This window comes from Chionomys nivalis, chromosome 7 (genome assembly GCF_950005125.1).
Source record: "Chionomys nivalis chromosome 7, mChiNiv1.1, whole genome shotgun sequence".
In the NCBI taxonomy this organism is placed as follows: Eukaryota; Metazoa; Chordata; class Mammalia; order Rodentia; family Cricetidae; genus Chionomys; species Chionomys nivalis.
This window is the reverse complement of record NC_080092.1, coordinates 58,025,425-58,041,240: the sequence shown is the minus strand read 5'-3', so window position 1 is coordinate 58,041,240 and position 15,816 is coordinate 58,025,425. Positions and strand designations below refer to the sequence as shown.

The 15,816-nt window shown below is 42.0% G+C and overlaps 1 protein-coding gene across 1 annotated transcript in view; it reads right to left on the bottom strand.

Moving 5' to 3' along the window:
- Positions 1-8,492, bottom strand: part of Ssh2 (slingshot protein phosphatase 2) — a 238,147-nt gene extending 229,655 nt beyond the window's left edge. Inside the window, exon 1 of the mRNA XM_057774283.1 lies at positions 8,263-8,492. Coding sequence (XP_057630266.1) covers positions 8,263-8,325 — 63 coding nt within the window. The 5' untranslated portion in view covers positions 8,326-8,492. The remainder of the gene's footprint in view (positions 1-8,262) is intronic.
- Positions 8,493-15,816: the final 7,324 nt, after the last annotated feature.

Genomic DNA, 15,816 nt, shown 5'->3' with positions numbered 1-15,816 from the left:
TGAAACCAGCCTATTGGTCTCAGCCTTCCCAGCACTGGGACTGGAGGAACACACCACTGCACCAAATCCCTCGGTCCCTAACACGATCCTTTCCTCCTCTCTGCTCCCTACAGGAGTGATGTGAAATTATAGCAATGCAGGTAAGATACTCACCACAGAAGGTTAGATGGTAGTTCAATGGTAAAGTGCTTGCCTAGTAGGTGTAAAGATACTGGGTATAATAAGTGTTCAATAAGCAATAGTTATTTTATAATAAACAAAATGGACCTTAAGGAGGTTACTTAGCGCTGATGAAGGTACAGTGAAATATTTTTATATAGTGATTGTAAACAAGGAGTCAACCTTTCTGGGAGACAATTTGGCAGCAAGTATCTAAACTGAAAGTAGTCATGGGCTTCTGGGACATCTTTCTACTCTTAAAATGGAAAACATGCTAAGTGTAACTATGTCATGGATCCACTCACTGATCTCTGTGTCAAATGTGTCTGATCATATAAAAATAAGCCAATGGACCCACGTCCAGGCTTAAAAGTTAGGTAGATAAACAACCAGATAATGAAGTACAGGAGACTGATAAGAGCCACCATGATTAAGTACAGGGTGTGCATAGAAGGAACACCTACCATTGTCTGGGGGTGGAGTCAGGGAAGCTTCCCAGAAGTGACATTTAAGCTGAGACCTGAAGGATGAGTAGGAATTAGTTCAGTGAAGAGTGAAGGAAAGGTGTTCCAGGTAAAGCGTGTGCCAAAGCCTAAAGACCAAAGGGAGCACAGCCTGTGAGCTTAACTGTGAGCAGTGTGCAATGCAGCGAGTGGGGAGATGAGGCTTGAGAGGCTAGCAGGACTGACTCATTCAGGATCTTACAGCCAAACTTTCAATTATAGACTTTATTCTAAGAGTAAAAAAAAAACTGGGTTAAAAAGCAAATACTTCATAATAAATAGAACTAATCATTAACAGTCCTAACACAGCAAGAGTGTACGCAAATCTAAAAGAACAAAAAAGTTGTTCAAAAAACAGGAAATACAGGACTGAAGTGAGGGTTGTACAATTCTGTAACTTTATTAATAATCACTGAATTGTAAATTTATTTAAGCAGACGTATTTCTGAATTTGTAAGTTATACTTCATATTTCATTTATTTATCTGTTTTGGGGGGGGAAGTGGGAGACAGATAGGGTCTCATGTAAAACTGGGATTTCAGGCTTATGCTACCATAGCTGATATTATGTGGGGCTGCAAACAGAAACCACGGCTCTGTAAACTAGGCAAGACTTCTACCAACTGAGCTAGGAGTACCTGAAGATGCTTAGCTTACCTGATATAAAACACACAATCAACCAACTACGAGAGTAATACTACTACGTCCCTCTAACCAGTAATTATTAAAATTGAAATGAGATTGTTCCGTATTAATACAATTAGGAGAAATGAGAATTCTTCAATGATGCTGGTGGAATAAATGTTAATTGGAGTAACCTTTTCACAAAGCATAAATAAATATGTAATAGTGGTCTGAAGAGTATTTATACCCTGTGTTCCAATAATTGCATGTCTTGAAATCTTAATAAATGTTCCAGATGCATTCAAATATCTATGCACAATAATGTTCACTATAAAGTAATTCATTGTAGATAAAAAGGATGTGGAAAGCAAGAATCCCACCAACAATAATCAGAATGAGTCACAATATAGCTTCACAATATAGCCATTCTTGACAGGACAATAATCTGTGATATAAACCAAATTTTAAAAATATTTAAGACAAGATTATATATACAGTAGCCTTTCTGCTTACAAAATATAAATCACTGGGGACACTAAATCAAAAAGGTCACAAATTTGAGGCCAGCTGAGGTAACACAGTACTCACTCAGAGAGAGAGCTCATACAATGATGACACATGCTTTTGATTTTCTTGTCTATACTTTTTTGCATTTCTACATTTTATATAATGCCATGTGCTATTTAAGTGTGTGCAAGTTTGTAAGGCTGTCTTCAAAACCTTCAACAGTGTCACTTTAAATATTTATACTTCACAGAAACCAAGTTTGTATGTCTCAGTTTTGCTTCCTCTGTTGAGGAAGGAAAATGTGGCCATATCTGAATGTGTATAAGTAATTCATAACATCTCTTTTATCTGACATTATTAAGATATAAGATATGGGGGCCAACAAGATAGTTCAGTCAGTAAAGATACTTGCTGCCAAGTGTGGTGACTTGAGTTCAAGTCTTATAATCCACATGCTAAAAGGAGAGAACTGACTCTGACTTCCACGTGTAAGCTGTGTCACATGAGTGTACATATGCATACCTACACACAACAAATAAATGTTTAAATATTTTCAAAGAAATAAAACTGGAGTCCCCATGGGGCCAAAGGTGAAAGGTAAGGGGAGGTCATGAGCACAGGTGACAGAAGACGAGGTGCTGAAATCCATCTTCATCCTACCACTCCACCCATGTTGGTGGAATGAGCATTGTATGTGTCTTGAAGGAAAAAGTGGTATTTTAACAGGACTCTGTCAGTCCCCACCTGAAAAATTGCCTGTAAGAATCAACTAATCCCAACAAGTCTCTTGTTCTGACATCTGGAACAGGGTCACAAGTGCAGCTACAGTCAACTGCAGCGGGCTTTTGCAACTGGGACACTCCAGCCCTGTCCCAGGATCCACAGACGCTACAGGCCATTCCCAGGATACAAGGGCTCACTGCTTCTTTCAGAGGCAGCACGGTAAGCAGCTTCAGGAAGAAGCGATGAGGGCAACTATTGCACTGGCAAACGCCAGTAACCTACAGGGGATAATATTCATGAAGAACATCAGGTTTAAAGAATCCCTACATCAGTTCTGAAGCTTTTCTAGTCACTCACTGCTTTCAGTGACTGTCTCAAAATCCTTCAATTGCTTACTTAGTCTGAGGTAAACAAGGGTCACTTATTTTAAAGAATAATCATTGTAAGGTTGTAACTGAGTCATTTACCATCCTGGGGTTATATAGCACATTCATTAAAAAAAAAAAAAAACTTTAAAAAAGAACTATGTTTGTGAATGAATTATGAATTCCCCAATCATACGTTTTCTTTGCCCTTGATGATAGTCTTACAATATCTGTCACGCTGTCTTTAAACTCACACACTTATCCCTTGGCCTGTTGAGTAGCAGGGATGACAAGCACACATCACACTGCAATGCTAAAGTATGTGCATTAAAACTTTGGTGAAACTTGGATGAACAACTATCAAATAAACCATACTCAATCTTTATTGTTCAAATCAAGACCAAATAAGATTATGCCTTCTTATGATGATTCATGGTCATAATTATGAACTATAAATTATGAGAGTAGTAGGCCTGAGAAGGATACATTAAACACAAAGAAATGCTAAATTCTTCCCTCTATTGCTTACCTCTTTCTGAAATGTCTCCCTGTGTAGCCCAGACTAGTCAGGCACTCACTATTAATTCAAACTGGTCCCTAACTCACAGTCTTCCTGCCACTGCTCCTTAAGTGCCAGAAATACAGACATACAAAACCCAACTTGCCCTACCCCAAGCCTCCACCACCTTTTGCCAGTCACTTGTTTCAGCTTCTCCTGCCATGAAATCACCAGTTTTCATTTTCCAGCCTTATGGAAGGATCTCTCGTCTCTCCTTCTCCCACTCCGTGTTTTCCAGTACCTGCTAACTTCCATTTCTACTTTGCTGTTGGTGATCCTCTAAAAGAAAGGAAGCTAAATATCTAACTTATAAGAATTCTGTGTAAAGAGCTAATAAACTCCAAATAAGAGCATCATTTCAAACTGATTTGTACAGAATTAGATGATGTTGCAGCATAAATGAATCCCCAAAGACTGTATATTATATCTCAAGGCTTGATCCTTTACTCAATTAGCAACTGTTATCCCAGACAAGCTACAAGTCCTGTTTCTCTTAATACAACATGAATAGAGATGAGGACCAGGAATAATTTTTTGCATGTGAGCACTCTGTCATCATGTGTGCCTGCAGGCCAGAAGAGGGCATCAGATCCCATTATAGATGGTTGTGAGCCACCATGTGGTTGCTGGGAATTGAACTTAGGACCTCTGGGAAAGCAGACAGTGCTCTTAACTGCTGAGTCATCTTTCCAGCCTGGCCCAAGAATTCTTAAATTGCCCCTATTAATTAAGAGACATTTGGCTGGGTGATGATAGTGCACACCTTTAATCCCAGAACTTGGGAGGCAAAGTCAGGCAAATCTCTTTGAGTTCGAGGCCAGCCTGATCTACAGAGCTAGTTCCAGGACAGTTAGGGCTACACAGAGAAACCTTGTTTCAATGCCCCCCCCCAAAGAACTATTTATTTTCTAGGAAGAACAATATATTCCAAAAGTTGAGATCTCTGATTTCTCTATCTCTATATAGAGTCAGTCTTCCTCATAATCTTTGACATCTGTCTCTTCCATAAACATTTCAAAATCCCAGATCAGACCTCAACAATAGCCTTAACTCATGGCCTCTCTTGTCTTTCCTAAAATCCCTCTGGCCCAAAGCCTCTAGATCAGTTTTCTTAAAACACTACTGTGATCACATTTGCTCAAAATTTGGAGAACTTTCTATTCCCTTTTTTATTAGCCCCAAATACCTGGCTCAGCAGTCCCTCTACAGCCTTGGCTAACTCTTACTTTTATCTCTTGTTGTCCAAACAAATCCTCACACTGACCTACTTAATCCTTTCACTTAATGCCATGTGCTTTTCTGACTTTAAATGTAGAAAATATAGCTTTTCTCCACCTAAGACACCTTACTCTTATCTTCAATCCTGGCTTTTAGAAATTCAAATTATGTTTCAATAACTAGTTTCAGAGACACCTACTGTGATGTACTTCATCATCATCACTTCAATATTCCCTTCAACGGCTAGGCACATCTGGATTAGAATTATGATCCCAGTCACTGGCTGAGTGGCACAGGACACATTCCTTAAACACCCCTTGCCTTAAATGAATTAAGTCATGTATGTAAAGTATTTAGCATGATGCCTGGTACAGATGAAAACCCAAGAGAAATAAGTTGTTGGTTTTCTAATTAATACTTGCTATTAGTGAACTTATATCAATCTGAACTCAGATGATACTTATGGCCATTGCAAAATGGTCCGTGTATATACAGAACTATTGCCCTCACCATCTCTATTCTCCCACCCCATTATTTGTCTTCTACTAGCCCTGTTATCCAGATTACATCATCTGATAGACAGGTGAATGTCTTTTATGACTTAGTATCTGTAATGGTCACTCATACATAGTAGGTGATTGTATTAGGTTGCTTTTCTTGATTCTGTGACCAAACACCTAAAAAGAAGCAACTTAAGGAGGAAGTGTTTGTTTTGGGTCATGGTTTACAAGTACAATTTGTGGCAGGGAAGAGAAGGCATGGTAGCAGAAAACAGAGAAAGGGGAGTGCTGGGGCTCTGTTGGACCTTTCCTTCTTTACAGACCAGTACCCACCCCATGGGATGGTGCCGCTCACATTTAGGGTGGATCTTCCCTCCTCTGTAAACCTCTCTGGACACATTTTCACAGTCAAGTTGAAGACTAATCACTACAGTAACTAAGTTTGCTTTATGCTTAATAAAAAAGAAAATATTGAAGATCTGACAGTATTAAAATGTCCATCATACTCAGTGAAAAAGTATTAAGAATGCTTTAAAGTAATCAAAAGATTAAATTGTTCTAACTTCCTTTTGCACTCCTCACTTTTAAAACGAGTCAACTAACCTATTCATTCAGCAAGAGATAAAACAGCAAATTATATGCAGGTCAGACAGCAGCCAAATACTGGAATACAAGGACCACAAGACAACTGAGCTGAGCACAGCTTTGGATGAAGTCAAATAGGAAGACAATTTAAAGGGAAAGATAACTGGCTTGTCCGTCATGCTAACAATGCCGATTGTTACTCACACACACCAGTGCCAGGAGTTCTTTACACACAGGGCCAAATATAAACAACTGAAATCATCAGACCAGGGGATACAGAAATATCTGTAGTTGAGCTTAACAACTGAGTTTACCACTCAATATTTATTACAATAAATACCATAGTATTTATATGACCAATTTTAATTGCCTATGACAAAAAGGACTATTAACATTCTTCAAGATTCTAAAGTATCCCAAGCTTTGACCAATGAAGCATGTCAAAGAGATGTGGTTATACTGTATATTACTCACTTACTTCAAGACAATTAGTATGACCATGGTTTAATAAATGTTATTATAAGCCGGGCGTTGGTGGCGCACGCCTTTAATCCCAGCACTCGGGAGGCAGAGGCAGGCGAATCTCTGTGAGTTCAAGTCCAGCCTGGTCTACAAGAGCTAGTTCCAGGACAGGCTCCAAAATCACAGAGAAACCCTGTCTCGAAAAACCAAAAAAAAAAATAAATAAATAAAATAAATGTTATTATAACATAAAATGTTTTCAACAATGCCCAGAGAAAATACTATTACAATACTGGGTCTTCTTCATATGTATGTATCTGCTGATATGACTTAGTATCTATAATGGTCACTCTTGATTGCTTCCATAGTCTGAATTAGGTAGCCTGACAACAACAAAAACCAGGGGAGTTACCAGCGGAGTGAATTAAGGTGGCCTAAAGATACGTTATAAATTTTGAAATATCTACCATAAAGTGAAAAATCTACTCATGAAAATACTACATTTCTACCCCTCTGGTATTTGTTTCTAGCAGACCCTAAAACATCTTATCAGCTCTGAAGTGCAATCACAGAATCGTAAAGCTTTGGAACCTCTTTCTCACCCTCACTGCAGGAATTCCTTATATCAGCTGTCTGGCAAAAGGCCCCCAGCCTCTGCTTGATACTTCTAGCAATGTATGCTTAACTATTTTGCAAAACAGTGTACTTTATTGCTACAAACTTCTCCCCTAAAACAATGGAAATTTGCCTCTCTAATGTTCTATCCAAAGAGCTCAGTTTTGTATCCTGGAACAACTCAAGGTAAATTAACATCTAAAATAGAGTAATTTCGTGAACAGGGTAGAGCTGTCAACTTAGTCACTTAAAAATGCAAAGGAAGGAACCACCACTACATGCAAGAAAATTTTGAAATTCAGGAAACCATACTGAAATCACAAGGCAACATGCTTTCAAGATACCAAACCTCACATCTCAGTTAACAAATATTAACGACACAACTTTCTTTTACACAGTGGAAGGTCATAGTGCTCACTGAATGCCTCTTTGCACCTTGACACTACTAAATCCAACGTCAAAACATACAATTCTATAGGAAAGAGCTTCTCTAATTGTTCATATTTTCATCTAGGAGCCTATTTTTTTTCTTTACCACACGGGTGCAATAGGCAGGTTAGCAGGTATTCTCAAAAATGAATTCTAAGAATAGAGCTGTAAAGGTGTTGGGGTGGGGATTGAGGCAAAGAGAAGCCCAGTGGCAAAAAAAGCTGGTTGCTGGGTATTTTCCTTCTGGAAAGAAAACCTTCCTTTAGCGACACAAGCATCTGAAGTCATGAACCATCCAAGCACAACCCTAGAGCAGGAACCATCACGAGCAATGAACATAAGGCGTAAGTGTCTGTGAGATGGAAAGGAATTGGCCCTGGTCATCGAGCAGTACCGGATGCTTTGGGACCTGACTGAGAAAGGTAAAAGTCCAAGAGGCAGGGGAGACCAATGCCATCTTTGAAGGGAGGAAGAAACCAGGGAGTAACTACTATTGAGCAGCCCAATGAAGCCAGAACTGCACAGAGCACAAGAGAGACGCCAGAGACTGGTGAAAAGGGACACACGGTGAGACGGAAGAAGGATGCGCAGTGAATGATCTGGTCCCTAAAATGGTGTAAGTAAGGGATATGGGTGTGGGTCCGGGGTAATGTCGGAGCCCACCGTTCCCCTCCCTGCAACAGAGCAACAGAGGGTGAGAGCAGGGGGAGGGTGAAAAGCAAGAATGACTCATAGCCGAAAGGAAGTGCTCAAGCCATGGGAAGCATGCTACGGGAGATTTCCGAGCCAGCGCTGTGAGGGGCTGGGTGCTCCGGATGATGCGGGCCAGAAACCCAACATCTGGCCGTCGCTGCTGCTCGCCGGTAGGATGAGGGTGTGGGGGGTTCGCTGCAGTCCCGGTGCCAAGGCCTGGGAAGCAGCGCGGCGCGTGCGCAGTGGCGTTCGGCGGGACCCGCTGAGGCAAAGCGGAGCCGCAGTGACAGAAGCGAGGAGCTGCCGCCTGGAGGGACTCACCGAGGCGCAGGGGCTGGAGGTGGTGCTGGGGGTGGGCGACCGCTGGACCGTGACCAAAGCCATCTAGGCGCTGCTAGGTTGTCCCGGGCAGGGCATTCTCGTCCCGAGTGTAGGGGGGCGGGAGGGTGACGGAGCCGGGATGGGGGGCAGAGGCGGAGGGTGCGGGGTAGGAACGAGGGGGACGAGGAGGCAGAGGAGGCCGCGGGAACGGCCCCGGGCTCCGCACCCACCACCGGACTCTCGCCGACTGACGCGCCGAACGGGCGGCGGGCGGGCAGGCGGGCGGTTCGGCAGCTGCGGGGCACAATGAGCGCTCCCAGTGCGCAGGCGCCACCTGTCAGCAACCGCCTCTCCCCTCGGCGCGCGCCGCCGCGACGGCGTAACCCTTGAGTTGCCGGAAGCGAACCGACTGCGCGCGCCGCGCCTCGGGCCGCTGTCCCCCTCCTCCCGGGTCGGCTCTCGAGGCCTGTGGTCTCCCCGTTCCTTCCCGCTGGGCCCCTGCAGAGGGGCGTGAGGCGAGAATGGGAAAGGGACCGGGGAAGCCAGACGGGTAAAGGGACCTGAAGCGGGGGAGCCTCTAGTCCTTTCTCCTGGAAGACAACCATTTTCTGAGGTTCTGAGGTGGGGCGCGCAGGCTAAGCCACCGTAGAGGAAATCCGAGGTGAAAATCCTGAGGCCAGCACGTTGTCTGGTGGGAAGGAGCTCCGCGGTGCCCGACGCTTTCTCTGGGCTAGACTTGGGAGACCAGCCTACCCGCTTTGACCTGGTTCCCAGGAGGGCTCTTAATGAGCTTTCCCATCCTCCTCGTCATAAAGGGCCTTTTTGTAAGAAAGATTTCCCCGTGGTAAACACTGGAAACTTCGTGATACCCTCATGCTTCCTCAACTACCTGCCTGAAGTCAGTCACTGTACCAGAGAAGAGATGCTGAGGGATCCCGGGGGCACCGAGAACTGGACCCTGAGTTGGAAAGCTCCAACTTGCTCTTTGCCTCCCATTTGCTCCCTACTGTGAAGATCTCCACTAAACAAGGATTTGATCGTTGAGCTATCTTCTTTCCCCCTAAATTTCATTATTTCAGAGATGTGAAAATGTAGATTTAAAACATTTTAAAGGGATACATTTCTAAATGATAAGCTTTCCGTATTAACCAAGAATGTAATGGGAAAATCAAGATTAAAAAGAAAAAAATCACTTAGTGCTAATCATTGCTATTTACACAGAGACAGTTGAGTGGATGAGCTGGTACATGCCACCGTCCAGCTCAAAGCTGTAGAAAACACGCACTTAGGACTCTGCAGTTTCTAAAGCCCACCTCTTTCTGGTTGTCACTCAAACACTCTTGGATCTCATTGCTCCTTTTAAACTGACGGGGCTGTCCTGAGCTCTTTCTGGTTCAGCCTTGTGGTTAAGTGACACAAGAGCCCTCTATGCTCAGTCTTTGTTCTCTCCCTGGGGCCCTGTGGTTGAAATAATTAGCAGGGAGGTTCCATCGGGGATCACTGAGGGTCCCTGTACTGTACAGCCCTCTGTAGGGTGTACTGCAGAGAAACTAGCTGGTAGGCTTTTGCCCCCTGGTGGTGAGCAACAGTGCCTAAGAGACAAGAATTAACTGTGATTCACAAATGAGACAGTGTTTTCCCCAGAGCTCCATCGTAAACAGGAAAAAGAAGGCAAGGTTCAGAAGGAAGAACTTTGAACCAATATTTTAGGGACCAAACAGAAAACCATGTAGAAGACGAAGAGCTACATAGCTGAACAATGAATGACCTCAAATAAAGGTGTTCATAAACCAAAGGAGAAGTATTGTCCAAATCAGTAATGCTCAGTAGTTCATTCCCTTACGGACATGTGGTTGAAAATTGACTAACTTCTTGTACGTAGTAATATACTCTAAAGAGAGTCATCTGGAAGAGGAGACGTTTGGTTCTATTTACCTTACAGTGAGAAAGAGCACTACTGTGAGTCAGACCTGGCTTCTAGTTCCCAGTGTGAAAAACCTTATGCAAATGATGTGAACGTTTTGTGCTGTAGTTCCTTATTCTCTATGATGAAACCCAAGCTCACAGGGGCTTTCATAATCAAATGAGATAATGTATGTAAATTAAAAGGCCCTACATGCAATTAAGATAATTTTCTATTCTCTGTAGTGTGTTCTGAGTTCAGAAAGGCCTTGCTGACTGTACCCTTTGTGCAGAAAATATCTTCAAGTCGAAGAGAAATATTAAAAGATATGATTCATGCTTTTTCTAAACTGTAGGAAAATGGTCAAGGTACATATTAACTGTAGGTAAGTATACAACACTTTTGTTCAGCATATCTAAGGTGATGACATTAGGTTATATAGTACTCAACTTCGCACTGTTTATATCAAGTTGATTTACTAACATATAAAGCAAATACATCTTCAATTAGAAACAGATTCAAAAATTATTGCTACATGTTTATTAACTTTATCAGTTGAGAGAACACTGAACGTATGTTCTATACTAGGTATTGTTTTTTATCTCTATGTCTATGCATGTGTGGTAGAAATGTGTGTGTGTGTGAAGACATGTGTGAGTACATGTGTAGAGGACAGGGGTCAATGTCAGGTGTCAGAGATTTTTTTTTCTTGAGACAAAGTCTCTCAATGAACCTGGAACTAGGCAATTAAGCTATACTGGCTGGCTAGTAAAGCCCCTGCGAAGCCTGGTGGCGGCGGCACACGTCTTTAATCCCAAGAGGCAAGAGGCAGGTGGATCTCTGTGAGTTTGAGGCCAGTCTGGTCTACAGAGCGAGTTCCAGGATAGCCAGGACTGTTTTTTTTTTTTTTTTTTTTTTTTTTTTTTTTTTTTGGTTTTTTGAGACAGGGTTTCTCTGTAGCTTTGGTGCCTGTCCTGGAACTAGCTCTTGTAGACCAGGCTGGCCTCGAACTCCCAGAGATCCGCCTGCCTCTGCCTCCCGAGTGCTGGGATTAAAGGCGTGCACCACCACTGCCAGGCTGATAGCCAGGACTGTTAAACATGAACTGTTTAACAGAGAAACCTTGTCTCAAAAAAAAAAATCAAAAAACAAACAAAGCCCCTAAGATCTGCTTGCCGTTACTGCTAATGCACAGGGATTACAGCTGTGTTGTCAACACGGCCTTTGGAAAATAACACTCTTTTTACATTATTTGTGGAATGGAGGGACATGCACGTGTCATGGTCACGTGTAGAGGTCAGAGGACAACCCACGGAATATAGTTCTCTCCTACCACAATGAGGATCATGGATATCAAACTCAGATCGTCAGGCTCGATAGCAGGTACCTCTATCCACTGAACCATCCTCACTGGTCCCCAGTTCCTATATTAAAGGACAAAATAAAATAGGTGTCACAAGAGCTCGTAGCCTGTGGTCAAGGAGGTATGTACATATCAACAAATGATTAAATAATAGTTCGGTGGTACTATGGATTCAGTCACCTTTTCTAGACTCCAAGAAAACTAACTTTCAGGCTTTGACTACAGATTTCAAGATAGTTCCTTTTTTGTTTGTTTTTGTTTTGTTTTGTTTTGAGACAGAATTTCTCTGTGTAGTCTTGGCTGTACTGGAACTAGCTCTGTAGACCAGGCTGCTTGTGCCTCCTGAGAGCTGGGATTAAAGGTGTGCATAGCCACTCTCAACAGCTCCATTTTGAATTGGGCTGGATCATAAAGAAGAAATCTATTTTCGCTGTGTTTTTTATACCTGTTCTTCTACGGGATCCAAGTTCTCAGAGGTGATATCTACCGTGAAAATCCCCAAACCCCTGACTATACCAGTTTAATTTGTTTCATCGTGTGTGTGTTGGGGGGTGTTAGCACACATGCGTTTACAACATGGTCCTGTGCTGGTCTCTAACTTGCTATACAGCAGAGATTAACCTTGAACTCCTGCTCCTCTTGCCTCTACCTCACAAGTGCTAGGATTATAGGTAGGCATCACCAACTTTGGCAATGGAGTTTAATTGGGAAAAAAAAAGTCAAGAGTAGGATTTTCAGCAGAGCCAAAAGATAAAAACCCCAGTTTACTTACAGCTCCTTCACTCTTCCCATCTTCTCCATAAACTGGAGGCCTGTTTATGCCGGTGGAGTCCATAACTGAAACTATAGGGTACTTGAAATTCCTGAAGTCGACTGGCCCTTAAGCTTTGAAAGCCATTGACCTTTTCTACAGAAAGATACTTCTCATATTTTACACAGCCACTTCATTTCATGAAAGACCTAAGGTTAAGAAGCAATAGTTCTCAGTCTTTTTTTCTTCACATCCCGACAGCCATGAACTAATATTTACATGTCACACTGGGTAAGTTTAAAAAGATTTAAAGACATGGTATTTGGAGAAAATTAATTTTCTGTATGTCTTATACCTTAAGAAACAACAACAATAACAAAGGTGCATATTGTGCATATCCCTGCTGTCATGACCCTCAAAACAGCCCAGGCTGGTCTTGAACTCACTTTGTAGCTGAGTCTGCACACCTGATCCTCCTTATCTTAGCCTTCCAAACGTCACAGTTACAGGCTTATGCAACTGTGATTGGCTTAATGATGTATACTTTCAGTGAAAAAATACAATGAATTGCCGGACGGTGGTGGTGCACGCCTTTAATCCCAGCACTTGGGAGGCAGAGGTAGGCGGATCTCTGTGAGTTTGAGGCCAGCCTGGTCTACAAGAGCTAGTTCCAGGACAGGCTCTAGAAACTACAGGGAAACCCTGTCTTGAAAAACCAAAAAAAAAAAAAAAAAAAAACGTGAATTTATGATATTACGAATGTTAAATATTTAATCTGCACAAGCTTCTAAATAAAATCTTTTTTACAATTTAATAAAGTGTCAGAGATTCCTTCTGTAAACATAACATGATTAATATGCAGTTTTATGACTGAAATGACAATGTTCATGTCCTGTGAAAAACTGTAATGATGATCTCTTCAAATTATTCCTAGTCGTTATTGTTAAGTTCATGCATGTAGCTAATACAAATATAAAATAATTGTCACATTTCAAAATTTACAAGTAAAATCCGGATGGTGGTGGTGCACACCTTTAATTCCAGCACTTGGGAGGCAGAGGCAGGCAGATCTCTGTGAATTTGAGGCCAGCCTGATCTACAAGAGCAGTTCCAGGACAGCTAGGACTGTTATACAGAGAAACCCTGTCTCAAAATAAATTGTTTTACAAGTATAAATCGTATTTGTGTCTTGTAGCTCATTCTTACCTTTCTCCAACTAGAAGACAGAATGTGAAACTCTCTTGTGATAATATGACTGCATTAAAACCCATTTAAACTTTATTATCAAGGAGATATTGCAAAATAACTACAAATCTCTAATTTGCAGAGTATGCTGTATTAGTAAAACGATAATTATCCAACTAACTTACACATAATGAAAAAGGCATCTCAAACACAAACAAGGGGGAAATTAATATAGAATTTCATATAAAAGAGAAGAAAGTGAAAGTTGAATCCATTGAAGAGTTTCTGTCATGCTTCCAGTCATACTTGAAGCTGCAAGTTCTTTTCCTTGGGTACCTAGAAGGCATGTGCCTTCTGATAGCTCTAAAGCTCACTAGTCATGACACACAGCAATGCATGCCACATCTGGCTTTTGACAATGATGTTCTGTTGGTGTCATGCTCCTTAGCTTTGCTTAGGAATCCCTTTATTATGCTTGCTACCCAGTGGGACCTTAGGCCGTCCCATACTCAGACAAGTCATCTTACCCTATGGGATGTTCTCTTAAGAATCACTAGAAGACACTGCTTCTGGCTAGAGGTGACTTACCTAGAAATACCAACCACTCCAGTTTCTTTCCAGACCTTTCCTAAGACTGAATAGATAACTATCTTATAGTGTGTCTATAATTCTTGAACTAAATGAAGCATGACTGTAGTTTATATAACAAAGCTTGAGAGAGAGAGAGAGAGAGAGAGAGAGAGAGAGAGAGAGAGAGAGAGAGAGAGAGAGAGAATATCAAGGAATTCAGCCATGGACCTCAAACCAAAGAGGCAGAAGCTCTAACTAGCTACTACTGTTGTCTTCAAATTGATGAAAAATGCAGAACTACAGAAAAACTACAAACTGTGTTCAACTATTGCTACAAAAAGAAATGCTAACCCACTGACTGGGAGAAGATCTTCACCAATCCAGCAACTGACAAAGGTCTGATATCCAAAATATATAAAGAACTCAAGAAACTAGACTATAAAAAACTAATCAACCCAATTATAAAATGGGGCACTGAGCTGAACAGAGAATTCTCAACAGAAGAAGTTCAAATGGCCAAAAGACACTTAAGGTCATGCTCAACTTCCTTAGCGATCAGGGAAATGCAAATCAAGACAACTTTAAGATACCATCTTACACCTGTCAGAATGGCTAAAATCAAAAACACCAATGATAGCCTTTGCTGGAGAGGTTGTGGAGTAAGGGGTACACTCATCCATTGCTGGTGGGAATGCAAACTTGTGCAACCACTTTGGGAAGCAGTGTGGCGGTTTCTCAGGAAATTCGGAATCAACCTACCCCTGGACCCAGCAATACCACTCTTGGGAATATACCCAAGAGATGCCCTATCATACAACACAAGTATATGCTCAACTATGTTCATAGCAGCATTGTTTGTAATAGCCAGAACCTGGAAACAACCTAGATGCCCTTCAATGGAAGAATGGATGAAGAAAGTATGGAATATATACATATTAGAGTACTACTCAGCAGTAAAAAATAATGACTTCTTGAATTTTGCAGGCAAATGGACGGAAATAGAAAACACTATCCTGAGTGAGGTAAGCCAGACCCAAAAAGAACATGGGATGTACTCACTTATATTTGGTTTCTAGCCATAAATAAAGGACATTGAGCCTATAATTCGTGACCCTAGAGTGATGTGGGAGTGTCATATTAATCTGTTGATTTCATTGGTTAAGTAATAAAGAAACTGCTTGACCCTCATAGGTTAAAACATAGGTGGGTGGGATAAACAGAATAGAATGCTGGGAGGAAGAGGAAGTGAGCTCAGATGCAGGGCAGCTCCTCTGAGAGACAGATGCCATGCTCTCCTCTCCAGAGCAGACACGATGAAGCTCCGACCCAGGATGGATGTAGGCTAGAATCTTCCCGGTAAGCGCACCTTGGGTGCTACACATATGAACAGAAATGGGTCAAGCAGTGTTTAAAAGAATACAATTTGTGTGTTTTTATTTCGGGTCATAAGCTAGCTAGGCAGCCATGAGCCGGGCTGTGGGAAGAGGCCCACAGCTCCCACTACACTAGAGAAGCTAAATAAGAAGGTGAACCCAAAGAAAAACATATAGTCATCCTCCTGGATATTAACCTTCATCAGGCGAGGAAAGGAGACAGAGACAGTGACCCACATTGGAGCACCGGACTGAAATCCCAAGGTCCAAATGAGGAGCAGGAGAGAGAGCACGAGCAAGGAACTCAGGACTGCGAGGGGTGCACCCACATACTGAGACAGTGGGGATGATCTATCGGGAATTCACCAAGGCCAGCTGGACTGGGTCTGAAAAAGCATGGGATAAAACC